The sequence below is a fragment of the Bombina bombina genome, chromosome 6 (genome assembly GCF_027579735.1).
Source record: "Bombina bombina isolate aBomBom1 chromosome 6, aBomBom1.pri, whole genome shotgun sequence".
In the NCBI taxonomy this organism is placed as follows: Eukaryota; Metazoa; Chordata; class Amphibia; order Anura; family Bombinatoridae; genus Bombina; species Bombina bombina.
The window spans coordinates 1,035,575,485-1,035,589,121 of record NC_069504.1 but is presented as its reverse complement, the minus strand read 5'-3'; the positions used below and the strand labels follow the sequence as shown (position 1 = coordinate 1,035,589,121).

The 13,637-nt window shown below is 41.1% G+C and overlaps 1 protein-coding gene across 2 annotated transcripts in view; it reads left to right on the top strand.

Annotated features, from left to right (window-relative positions):
- UBLCP1 (ubiquitin like domain containing CTD phosphatase 1) overlaps nucleotides 1-13,637 on the top strand; it is a 162,346-nt gene that overhangs the window by 138,787 nt on the left and 9,922 nt on the right. For both annotated transcript variants that reach the window (XM_053718777.1, XM_053718776.1), the window contains one exon: nucleotides 6,083-6,210. In XM_053718777.1, the coding sequence (XP_053574752.1) occupies nucleotides 6,083-6,210 (128 nt within the window). The remainder of the gene's footprint in view (nucleotides 1-6,082; nucleotides 6,211-13,637) is intronic.

Sequence of the window (13,637 nt, the reverse complement as noted above, 5' to 3'; positions counted from 1 at the left end):
ACCAATTCTGGATCTGAAATTTTTAAATTGTTTTGTAAGAGTCCCAAATTTCAAGATTGTGACTATAAGGAATATTCTGCCTTTTGATAAGCAAGGTCATTTAATGTCCACAATAGATTTACAGGACGCTTATCTTCACATTCCAATTCATCCAGACCACTATCGTTTTCTGAGATTCTCTTTTCTAGACAAGCATTACCAATTTGTTCTCTCTTCCGTTTGGCCTAGCAACAGCTCCAAGAATCTTTTCAAAGGTTCTCGTGCCATTCTATCCGTAATCAGAGAGCAGGGTATTGCGGTGTTTCCTTATTTGGACGATATCTTGGTACCAGCTCAATCTTTTCATTTATCAGAATCTCGCACAAAAAAATTAGTGTGGTTTCTTCAAAAACATGGTTGGTGCATCAATTTACTAAAGAGTTTCTTGATTCCTCAGACAAGGGTCACCTTTTTAGGTTTCCAGATAGATTCAGTGTGCATGACTCTTTCTCTGACAGACAAGAGACGAATGAAGTTAGTTTTAGCTTGTCTAAATCTTCAGTCTCAATCATTCCCTTCAGTGGCTATGTGCATGGAAGTTTTAGGTCTCATGACTGCAGCATCGGACACGATCCCCTTTGCTCGTTTTCATATGAGGTCTCTACAGCTTTGCATGTTGCACCAATGGTGCAGGGATTATACTCAGATATCACAACTGATACACTTAAATCCCAATACTCAACTCTCTCACTTGGTCGTTAGACCATCACCTTATTGTTCAAGAGGCCTCATTTGTTCGTCCTACCTGGACTGTGATCACAGCAGATGCAAGTCTTACAGGTTGGGGAGCTGTCTGGGGGTCTCTGACAGCACAAGGGGTTCGGAATCATCAAAAGGCAAGGTTACCAATAAATATTTTAAAACTCCGTGCTATTTTCAGAGCTCTTGAGGCGTGGCCTCTGTTGAAGAGAGAACTTTACATTCATGTTCAAACAGACAATATCACAACAGTGGCATATGTCATCAAGGATGGACTCGCAGTCCTTCAGCAATAAAGGAAGTATCTCAGATACTTTCTTGGGCGGAATCCAACTCTTGTCAAATTTCTGTGATTCATATCCCAGGTGTAGACAATTGGGAATAGGATTATCTCAGCCATCAGACTTTACATCCGGGGGAGTGGTCTCTCCATCCAAAGGTGTTTTTTCATCTTGTACAGATGTTGTGTCTTCCAGAAATAGATCTGATGGCCTCTCGTCTAAACAAGAAGCTTCCCAGATACCTTTCCAGGTCCAGGGATCCTCAGTCGGAGATAGTGGATGCCTTAGCAGTTCCTTGGTTTTACCAACTTGCTTATAATTTTCTGCCTCTAGTTCTTCTTCCAAGGGTGATCTCCAAGATCATAATAGAACAAGCTTATGTGTTTCTGATAGCACCAGCAGGGCCTCACAGGTTTTGGTATGCGGATCTTGTTTGGATGTCCAGTTGCCAGCCTTATTTACATCCTTTAAGGCCAGACCTTCTGTCTCAAGGGCTGTTTTTCCTTCAAGATCTCAAATCTCTACATTTGAAGGCATGGAAATTGAACGCTTAGTGCTTAGTCATAGAGGTTTCTCTGACTCGGTGATTAGCACTATGATACAGGTTTGTAAGTCTGTTTCAAGGAAAATTTATCATCTGGTTTGGAAAACCTATTTATCACCTGGTTTGGACAAATGTGCTCTTTCTGTCTTATTTCAAAGAAAGATTGCTAAACTTCCTGATATTCATTGTTTTGTTCAGGCTTTGATTCGTATCAAACCTGTTATTAAATCTGTTTCTTCTCCTTGGAGTCTCAATTTGGTTTTGAAGATTTTACAGGCTCCTCCTTTTGAGTCTATGCATTCTCTGGATATTAAATTACTTTCTTTGAAAGTATTATTTATTTTGGCTATCTCTTCTGCTAGAAGAGATTCTGAATTGTCTGCTCTTTCTTGTGAGTCTCCTTATCTGATTTTCCATCAAGATAAAGCCGTTTGAGGGCGTGTCCGGGCTATGGTCCAAGATGGCCGCTAAATTAGGAGCTCTGTAACCCAGTATTGCAATCCACCTGTAATCTGGACTTCAAAAAGCCATCCAGCAGGAGTTTACATATTAAAACATAGGGGACACTTTGCTGATTGGAACTCTATAAATAATTTTGTTTGTAAAGCTACAGGACTTCCTAAACTGGGCCGCTGAGACTCACTGGTGGCCTCCACGGAGAGCTCAGCACCCCCCCGGGAAACCGGGTTAACAGAGCATATAGACATCCTCTGTCCAACTTCAATCTAACCTGTATTCAGATTTGTAAAATGGGAGATACTGCTGTTGCCATTAGAGACCTGTTCTTGGATTTTGAGTACAAGATGTGCTACAGACTAGACCGCCTTGCGCCCCACATGGAGCAAGTACACGCTGAGATCAACCAAGGATTACACCCGCAATCTAATATAGCCCAGCTCACTGCAGGGGGAGTTATGCTGTGCCCACAGCTGATGACCTGCGTAGGATCCTCACCTGACCTTCCGGTCCCGGCTCTGGAGGAGGCGGCCGGCCCTCCGGACGGGGACTCTAAATTCGCTAGCGCTCACGACGAGATCCACATGGAGGCAGTTGCAGGGCACTTAGAGGCGGAGGCCATGGATCGGAGAGAGGAGACCTCTCGATGCAAAGATTATTTCCTGCGATGGCGGAGCTTGTCCGCATCTTCCTGTTTCCAGCTGGGTCTAGTGGAGGGGGCTGAAGTCTCGCCGGGTGTGCACGGTGGAATGGAGATCGGATGGAATGAGAGGGGGACTCGGCTGGCCCGTGTCAAAGTTGAAGTTATCTCTAGCCCCACTGCTGAATTCTGTGTATTCCCGGGCCCGTTTATTGCCAGCTCATACATTAGACAAGTTGTGGGCTAGAGCAGCAAGAGAAGCTGAGGTGGACTTTAGACCTACTGTCCACATAATAAATGGCCATCAGGACATCCTGCACGTATATTTCACATAATAGTGTCTTACTTTACTGGAAGCACTGAGATGGACTTGACATATAACAGAACTGTTTTCATAGAGCTGCGTGTAGAATGTGCAGGTGTCAGCATCATTCCTTTTCCCATATAAATATTGTGATATGTTATTAAGGCCCAAAAGACGATTCCTGGATCTGATTCAGCATCTCAAGGGACATATGGCTGTATAGTATTCCACATCCCCTGTTTATCCCCACAGCCTGGTGGACACACAGTACTCCTTAATGTTTCATATACCCTCCTAGCCCACGTTGGAAATCTTGCCTCCACACTAAAGTTTGTTATTACATAGATCGTCATAAGAAATGACTTGTTAAACATACCGGACCTAAGTTGCGTAGTGTGTTTAGGGGTATCTTATGTGTTCTGGTAATATCACTTGTATATTTATAAGAGAATGCTTTTTATACTTGCTGGGCTCTAAGTTCAATATCCATCTTGATTGTACCACTGTTTACAAAACTTTACATATGCTATTGCTTAGGGGCTTATAACTGATTCCCATACATATGGCTGCAACAGGATTTCAGGAATGGGAGTAGCAAGACAGTTGTGAGGGAGCCATCTGCCTGGAGAGGTTTTTTTTTTTTTTTTTTTAGTTAAGTGCCCATAGCCATATAATATTAGTGTACTACAGCTGTATTTATCACTTCCTAGATAACTTAAAAGTTAATATGTGCCTCTTGCAATAGGGAACTGCTGCATTAAAATTTCCTAGGTAGCATAGAACTCATCATTACCTAGAAATAATATTCACACAGTGTCTATGTATATGTTATAGGTCTCCTTCTTATTTACTAGATTATAGAGTTTGTGTAGAGACAATTGCAATAGCGGTAAGCTAATTTCCCAGCAGATACCTACCAGCTTCTATAGTAAGGACCTAAGGTGTCCCATAATTGTTTCATCATCACTTGTCAATATCACCATACCTTTATGGTGCTTGCGAGGGTTTAGTAATAATCTTTATAGAACTTATGTGCCTCACAGTCACTCCTTATGAACCCACATTAATCTAGTGAACCCATCGCCTATTGGTAAGCAGACTATGCTGCCCACTCTATTGCTTAGCTTTCTTGTTTGTTTATTTTTAGGCAGCACTGTCTTAATATAAGTATTATATTACTACTAATGGGGGCCCTGGTTTTAGGCATTTTTTTTATTTTTATTTTTATTATGTGCAATCAAGTCATACTATATGCTAATCCTTCATAACTATTAGATTATACAAGCCATACTATGGATGATTCTCAGCATTGTCTTCTAGGGATACCCAACCCTGTATTACTTTGTGCATTATGTTATTAGCCTCTTTTATAGTTTAGATACCTGTATCTGTGCTGTGCAATTGAAGGTCCAGACGTGACCTTTAATACTATTAATAAAATAATAAAATAAGGTTCTACCCTCAGATGGGATCCAAAAGTGGTCCCCTGTTTACCATTTGCCTTCTATAGGTTCTAAATTTTGGAAGGGTCCAAAAGTGGCTCTAGTTATTAAAAAGAAGGCTTTATTATGATGTACTTACATCTGCATTCTGTGATAAGATGAGGTATTGAACATCACTACTAGTATCAAATTTGACCTTATGTTTATATGTTTTACCTTGTACTTTGTATTGTATGTACTGTTTGGTGAACCTTAATAAAAAATTATTAAAAAAAAAAAAAAAGATAAAGCCGTTTTGTTGACTTCATTTAAATTTTTCCCTTAAGTTGTGAATTCTAGCGTCATCAATAGGGAAATTGTTGTTCCTTCCTTGTGTCCTAATCCTAAGAGTACTCTTGAAAGGTCTTTACATTATTGGATGTGGTAAGAACTTTGAAATATTATGTTGAGGCTACTAAAGATTTCAGAAAGGCTTCTAGTCTATTTGTTATTTTTTTTCTGGCCCCCGGAAAGGTCAGAAAGCCTCTGCCTTTTCTCTGGCATCTTGGTTGAAACTTTTGAATATTCAGGCAGTTGTCTCAGTTTGATTCTAGTGCCTTTTGATTTGAGTTTTTTTTAAATTGTTTAAAGAAAACTTAATTATTATTTTTTATTTAATTTCTATGGGGATTTAGCTGTTATTTTGTCCCTCCCTCTGTAGTGACTCGTGGATTTCCACATCTTGGGTATTGTATCCCATACGTCACTAGCTCATGGACTCTTGCTACTTACATGAAAGAAAACATAATTTATTTAAGAACTTACCTGATAAATTCATTTCTTTCATATTGGTAAGAGTCCAATAGACCCACCCAATTTTTTGTGGTTATGATTTTTTGTATAAAGCACTTTTTTTTTTTTCAGTTCCTCTTTTTGTATGCTTTTTACTCCTTCTTTTACACCTCACTTCTTGGCTACACGTTAAACTAAGGTATGAGTGAGGTGGGAGGTGTATTTATAGGCATTTTAAGGTTTGGGAAACTTTGCCCCCTCCTGGTAGGAATGTATATCCCATACGTCACTAGCTTATGGACTCTTGCCACTATGAAAGAAATGAATTTATCAGGTAAGTTCTTACATAAATTACGTTTTATTTATTTATTTTTATATATATATATATATATATATATTGTGCAGTGTTTTATTAAAGGGGCATTAAACACTAAATACATTTCATCCACCTCCTCTAATTATGAGTGCCACCATTTTGTAAGTTAAGTTTCACTGCAGTTATCTAAAGGAGAGTTGATGCTAGGGATGTGCATTTGTCAGTTTTGTTAGCTGACAAATGCAGAAGGTGGTGGCTGCTGCACACAGTATTAGTCTCTTTTCAGAGCCGGTGTTTTGTCAGAATAAGCTACCCATGCACTAAGTGACGTTACAACAATTCAAATCGCCATCACATTTGACATCTAACGAAACTGCCGAATACACATCCCTAGTTTGTGCAAACATGTCAGCACCGGAATGCAGTGAAAGCTTGATTTCAACATGGCGCCATCCATGATTAAATTAGACAGTGAATAACCTCAATGCTATGCTTATAAATGTAATCTGTTTAATGTCACACTTAATGTTCAGTTGTATATATTGTTTTTTGTTGTTGTTTTTTTTTAAAAAAATGTTTTTCATTTACAGATCAGGCCTTTCATGAAGGCTCATTTAAACCGGGATAAAGATAAAGAACTTTTGAAGCTTGCACAGTACCTTAAGGAAATAGCTAAATTAGATGATTTATCAGATCTTAACCATAAATACTGGGAAAGGTAAGTTAATTCCTAATGACTGAACCACAAACATATAATTATGCTTTGCTATCTCCAAAATATATTGGTGAGATTGACAGAACTGACTATTCTCTCCTTTGCCACGTTAAAGTTGGTTTCCCATACTAACCTCTTCATTATTAGGTCTGTTTATGACAGGATGGACGGAACTAGCATGGTCTCATCTCCTGTTAAGGGTCAGTTCTGCTTACAGGATGTTGTGCATTTCTATTTACTGCTTCAAGTGGGGTTCTTCTTCTTGGCAGGCTTCTGTGGCTGGAGTTAATATGTGAACAAAGATAGTCCTGTTGTGGCCATCTTTATCTCAAAATATATCAAAAATTAGAAAGTTGTTTAATATTGTATTCTTTGCAGTTTTCTTCCAGTTCATCTGCTTTTGTAGATGATAAACATATTTGTTATACTCTGTCCCGCAAACTCTTACACAAATGGAACAGCCGATCTTTTGTGAACATTAAGAAGTCATCTACCTCATCTCAGTGAGGTAGAATTAAACTTCAACATACCCTTAATATGGTACTTGACCCCCTCCTACCTTAGAAACTTTACCCAAATGCGAAGGGCACATGCTGGAGAGGATGTGGAGCGATTGGCAACATGCTACATATATGGTGGGATTGTCCCCTATTGCACCCTTTTTGGAACAAAATTGAATCAGCAATTCAGTCCCTCCTGAGACATAGTTTCACACTAATCCCAGTCACAATTCTTATAAATCTTGGCATAAGACACCCCTTCACAATTAGACTCACCCTTGCTCAGATCTTTTTTAATAGCGCCAAGTCCCTCATAGTCAAACATTGGAAGTTTCAGCATATCCCATCCATGCAACACTGGAATGACAAGGCAACGGAACTGCTCTCTTTAGTAGAGTACAGTTTCTTTAGGAGGCAAAAACTTAGTTTTGTTTTCATGATGTGAGATTTTACTGGGAGCAATTTACCCATAACCTAAATGTGGAAAATGCCTCTGGAACAGGGAATCACTGATTCTTATCCCTTTTGAGGAAACCCCTTGGCATGGGAAACATCACTCCTCTCTTTCTTTTTCCTCTCCTCTCTCCACCCCTCTCGTTTCTGGATTCTGAATATAGGCTCCAAGGGAAGCTTTAACGGTTAAATTAAGGTAGAGGTAGCACTTTAAAAAAAAAAAAAGACTATTTACTACCATTATTAAAATTTGCATAATCTTTCTCCAACATTGGTGTGTCCGGTCCACGGCGTCATCCTTACTTGTGGGAATATCTCTTCCCCAACAGGAAATGGCAAAGAGTCCCAGCAAAGCTGGCCATATAGTCCCTCCTAGGCTCCGCCCACCCCAGTCATTCTCTTTGCCGTTGCACAGGCAACATCTCCACGGAGATGGTTAAGAGTTTTTTGATGTTTAAATTCAATTGACGGCTGTAATGGATAACTCCATAGCAAATATTTTATCCAAAATGCCTACATATCAGAGAAAGCGAGATTGCTCTGTTTTAAACACTGAAGAGCAGGAGGGCGCTGATGATAATTGTTCTGTCATACCCTCACACCTATCTGAAGTGGCCATGAGGGAGGTTTTGTCAGATGGGGAAATTTCAGATTCAGGAAAAATTTCTCAACAAGCTGAACCTGATGTTGTGACATTTAAATTTAAATTAGAACATCTCCGCGCACTGCTTAAGGAGGTGTTATCTACTCTGGATGATTGTGACAACTTGGTCATTCCAGAGAAATTATGCAAGATGGACAAGTTCCTAGAGGTTCCAGTGCACCCCGACGCTTTTCCTATACCCAAGAGGGTGGCGGACATAGTGAATAAGGAGTGGGAAAAGCCCGGCATACCTTTTGTCCCCCCCCCCCCTATATTTAAGAAATTATTTCCTATGGTCGACCCCAGAAAGGACTTATGGCAGACAGTCCCTAAGGTCGAGGGGGCAGTTTCTACTCTAAACAAGCGCACTACTATTCCTATCGAGGATAGTTGTGCTTTCAAAGATCCTATGGATAAAAAATTGGAGGGTTTGCTTAAAAAGATTTTTGTACAGCAAGGTTACCTTCTACAACCCATTTCGTGCATTGTTCCTGTCACTACAGCAGCGTGGTTCTGGTTCGAGGAACTAGAAAAGTCGCTCAGTAGAGAGACTCCATATGAGGAGGTTATGGACAGAGTTCACGCACTTAAGTTGGCTAACTCTTTTATTTTAGATGCCGCTTTGCAATTAGCTAGATTAGCGGCGAAAAATTCAGGGTTTGCAATCGTGGCGCGTAGATCGCTTTGGCTAAAGTCTTGGTCAGCGGATGTGTCATCCAAGACAAAATTGCTTAACATCCCTTTCAAAGGTAAAACTCTATTTGGACCAGAATTGAAAGAGATTATCTCAGACATCACTGGGGGAAAGGGACACGCCCTTCCACAAGATAGGCCTTTCAAGGCCAAGAATAAGTCTAATTTTCGTTCCTTTCGCAATTTCAGGAACGGACCGGCCTCTAATTCTGCATCCTCTAAGCAAGAGGGTAATGCCTCACAACCCAAACCAGCCTGGAAACCGATGCAAGGCTGGAACAAGGGTAAGCAGGCCAAAAAGCCTGCTGCTGCTAACAAAACAGCATGAAGGAGTAGCCCCCGATCCGGGACCGGATCTAGTAGGGGGCAGACTCTCTCTCTTTGCTCAGGCTTGGGCAAGAGATGTTCAGGTTCCCTGGGCACTAGAAATAGTTTCTCAGGGTTATCTTCTGGAATTCAGGGAACTACCCCCAAGGGGAAGGTTCCACATGTCTCACTTATCCTTAAACCAAATAAAGTGACAGGCGTTCTTACATTGTGTAGAAGACCTGTTAAAGATGGGAGTGATACACCCAGTTCCAATAAAGGAACAAGGAATGGGATTTTATTCAAATCTGTTCGTAGTTCCCAAAAAAGAGGGAACTTTCAGACCAATTTTGGATTTGAAGATCCTAAACAAATTTCTCAGGGTACCATCGTTCAAGATGGAAACCATTCGAACGATTCTACCCACTATCCAGGAAGGTCAATTTATGACTACCGTGGATCTAAAGGATGCGTACCTACATATTCCTATCCACAAAGAACATCATCAGTTCCTAAGGTTCGCCTTTCTGGACAAACATTACCAGTTTGTGGCCCTCCCATTCGGGTTAGCCACTGCTCCAAGGATTTTCACAAAGGTACTAGGGTCCCTTCTAGCGGTTCTAAGACCGAGGGGCATTGCAGTAGTACCTTACTTGGACGACATTCTAATACAAGCGTCGTCCCTGTCAAAAGCAAAGGCTCATACAGACATCGTTCTGGCCTTTCTCAGATCAAACGGATGGAAGGTGAACATAGAAAAAAGTTCTCTGTCTCCGTCAACAAGAGTTCCCTTCTTGGGAACAATAATAGATTCCTTAGAAATGAGGATTTTTCTGACAGAGGTCAGAAAGTCAAAACTTCTAAGCACTTGTCAAGTTCTTCATTCTGTTCCACGTCCTTCCATAGCGCAGTGCATGGAAGGAAGTAGTAGGGTTGATGGTTGCAGCAATGGACATAGTTCCTTTTGCACGAATTCATCTAAGACCATTACAACTGTGCATGCTCAAACAGTGGAATGGGGACTATACAGACTTGTCTCCAATGATTCAAGTAGATCAGAAGACCAGAGATTCACTCCGTTGGTGGCTGACCCTGGACCATCTATCCCAGGGAATGAGCTTCCGCAGACCAGAGTGGGTCATTGTCACGACCGACGCCAGTCTAGTGGGCTGGGGCGCGGTCTGGGAATCCCTGAAAGCTCAGGGACTATGGTCTCGGGAAGAGTCTCTTCTCCCGATAAACATTCTGGAACTAAGAGCGATCTTCAATGCTCTCAGGGCTTGGCCTCAGCTAGCAAAGGCCAGATTCATAAGATTTCAATCAGACAACATGACGACCGTTGCGTATATCAATCATCAGGGGGGAACAAGGAGTTCCCTGGCGATGAAAGAAGTGACCAAAATAATTAAATGGGTGGAGGATCACTCCTGCCACCTATCTGCGATCCACATCCCAGGTGTGGAAAACTGGGAAGCGGATTATCTGAGTCGTCAGACATTCCATCCGGGGGAGTGGGAACTCCACCCGGAGATCTTTGCCCAACTAACTCAATTATGGGGCATTCCAGACATGGATCTGATGGCGTCTCGTCAGAACTTCAAGGTTCCTTGCTACGGGTCCAGATCCAGGGATCCCAAGGCGACTCTAGTAGATGCACTAGTAGCACCTTGGACCTTCAACCTAGCTTATGTATTTCCACAGTTTCCTCTCATTCCCAGGCTGGTAGCCAGGATCAAACAGGAGAGGGCCTCGGTGATCTTGATAGCTCCTGCGTGGCCACGCAGGACTTGGTATGCAGACCTGGTGAATATGTCATCGGTTCCACCATGGAAGCTACCTTTGAGACAGGACCTTCTTGTTCAGGGTCCATTCGAACATCCAAATCTGGTCTCCCTCCAGCTGACGGCTTGGAGATTGAACGCTTGATTCTATCAAAGCGTGGGTTTTCAGATTCTGTGATAGATACTCTGGTTCAGGCCAGAAAACCGGTAACTAGAAAGATTTACCATAAAATATGGAAAAGATATATCTGTTGGTGTGAATCCAAAGGATTCCCATGGAATAAGATAAAAATTCCTAAGATTCTCTCCTTTCTACAAGAAGGTTTGCAGAAAGGATTATCTGCAAGTTCTCTAAAGGGACAGATCTCTGCCTTATCTGTCTTACTACACAAAAGACTGGCAGCTGTGCCAGATGTTCAAGCATTTGTTCAGGCTCTGGTTAGGATCAAGCCTGTTTACAGACCTTTGACTCCTCCCTGGAGTCTAAATCTAGTTCTTTCAGTTCTTCAAGGGGTTCCGTTTGAACCTTTACATTCCATAGATATTAAGTTACTATCTTGGAAAGTTTTGTTTTTGGTTGCTATTTCTTCTGCTAGAAGAGTTTCAGAGTTATCTGCTCTGCAGTGTTCTCCGCCCTATCTGGTGTTTCATGCAGATAAGGTGGTTTTGCGTAATAAGCCTGGTTTTCTTCCAAAGGTTGTTTCTAACAAGAATATTAACCAGGAGATAGTTGTACCTTCTTTATGTCCGAATCCAGTTTCAAAGAAGGAACGTTTGTTACACAATTTGGACGTAGTCCGTGCTCTAAAATTCTATTTAGAGGCTACAAAAGATTTCAGACAAACATCTTCTTTGTTTGTTGTCTATTCTGGTAAAAGGAGAGGTCAAAAAGCGACTTCTACCTCTCTTTCCTTTTGGCTTAAAAGCATCATCCGATTGGCTTATGAGACTGCCGGACGGCAGCCTCCTGAAAGAATCACAGCTCACTCCACTAGGGCTGTGGCTTCCACATGGGCCTTCAAGAACAAGGCTTTTGTTGACCAGATATGTAAGGCAGCGACTTGGTCTTCACTGCACACTTTTGCCAAATTTTACAAATTTGATACTTTTGCTTCTTCGGAGGCTATTTTTGGGAGAAAGGTTTTGCAAGCCGTGGTGCCTTCCGTTTAGGTAACCTGATTTGCTCCCTCCCTTCATCCGTGTCCTAAAGCTTTGGTATTGGTTCCCACAAGTAAGGATGACGCCGTGGACCGGACACACCAATGTTGGAGAAAACAGAATTTATGCTTACCTGATAAATTACTTTCTCCAACGGTGTGTCCGGTCCACGGCCCGCCCTGGTTTTTTAATCAGGTCTGATGAATTATTTTCTCTAACTACAGTCACCACGGTACCATATGGTTTCTCCTATATTTTTCCTCCTGTCCGTCGGTCGAATGACTGGGGTGGGCGGAGCCTAGGAGGGACTATATGGCCAGCTTTGCTGGGACTCTTTGCCATTTCCTGTTGGGGAAGAGATATTCCCACAAGTAAGGATGACGCCGTGGACCGGACACACCGTTGGAGAAAGTAATTTATCAGGTAAGCATAAATTCTGTTTTTTATAAGCACACTTTCTGAGGCACCAATTCTTCTGAACAGTATATAAGTGTATGCATTTGAAGGCTTTCACATGACATAGTAGTGACTGAATTTTCTTGTAAAAAAACAATCTACTCATTTGACATTCAGACTAAGGGCCTGATTCTCTTAAAGGGACAGTAAAGTCAAAACTAAACTTTCATGATTCAGATAGGGCATGCAATTTTAAACAACTTTCCAATTTACTTTTATCATCAAATTTGCTTTGTTCCCTTGATGTTATTTTTGAAAAGCTAAACCTAGCTAGGCTCAAACTGATTTCTAAACCGTTAAAAACCGCCTCTTAGCTGAGAGCATTTTGACATTTTTTCACAGTTAGACAGTGTTAGTTCATGTGTGTCACATAGATAACATTGTGCTCACTCCCGTGAAGTTATTTAGGAGTCTTCACTGATTGACTACACTGCATGTCTGTCAAAAGCACTTAGATAAGGGGGCTGTCTGCAGAGACTTAGATACAAGGTAATCACAGAGGTAAAAAGTAAATTAATATAACTGTGCAAAAATGGGGAATGGTTAATAAATAATCTTTTTAAATAAGAAAAATTTTGGTGTTTACTGTCCCTTTAAGCTCTCTGGTTGGGTGAGATTCTATTAGATGCCGTCAGTATTACGAGGCCCCTTAGTGGTTAAAGGCAAGAGTTCACTAATATATTTCATAAAGGTTTTATTCCCATTAAAATTATCTGGTGAGTTTTTATGAATTAGGCCCTATGTGCAGATCTGCATGGGTCCCTGGTTACTCTTATCTCAATAGCAACCAAACCTATTATAGTTATGCCTATAATTCTGGTCAGGCAATATCTGCAAACTGAGTCGTGCTTTCAAGTCCCATTGCATTTTGGACAAAGTTCAGCTGAAGAACAGGACACTTGACCTTCTTTAAGCTTTGTTAAAACCTGTTATGTCCCCATGTAGCTAATGTACCATTGTACACCTTTGTAAAATATGGGATATTTATAATTAAGATATAACAATATAAGTTATGCAGTTATTGCTGCCCACTATGGGAAATTAAGATAGTTGTCTTTTTCATATATAGTTATTCAATTCAGTTTTGAAAAACATACCGTAAGTAAACTTTACTTGACTTTCAAATTTAATATTTCTTTCATGTAATTAGCAAGAGTCCATGAGCTAGTGACGTATGGGATATACATTCCTACCAGGAGGGGCAAAGTTTCCCAAACCTCAAAATGCCTATAAATACACCCCTCACCACACCCACAATTCAGTTTTACAAACTTTGCCTCCTATGGAGGTGGTGAAGTAAGTTTGTGCTAGATTCTACGTTGATATGCGCTCCGCACCAAGTTGGAGCCCGGTTTTCCTCTCAGCGTGCAGTGAATGTCAGAGGGATGTGAGGAGAGTATTGCCTATTTGAATGCAGTGATCTCCTTCTACGGGGTCTAT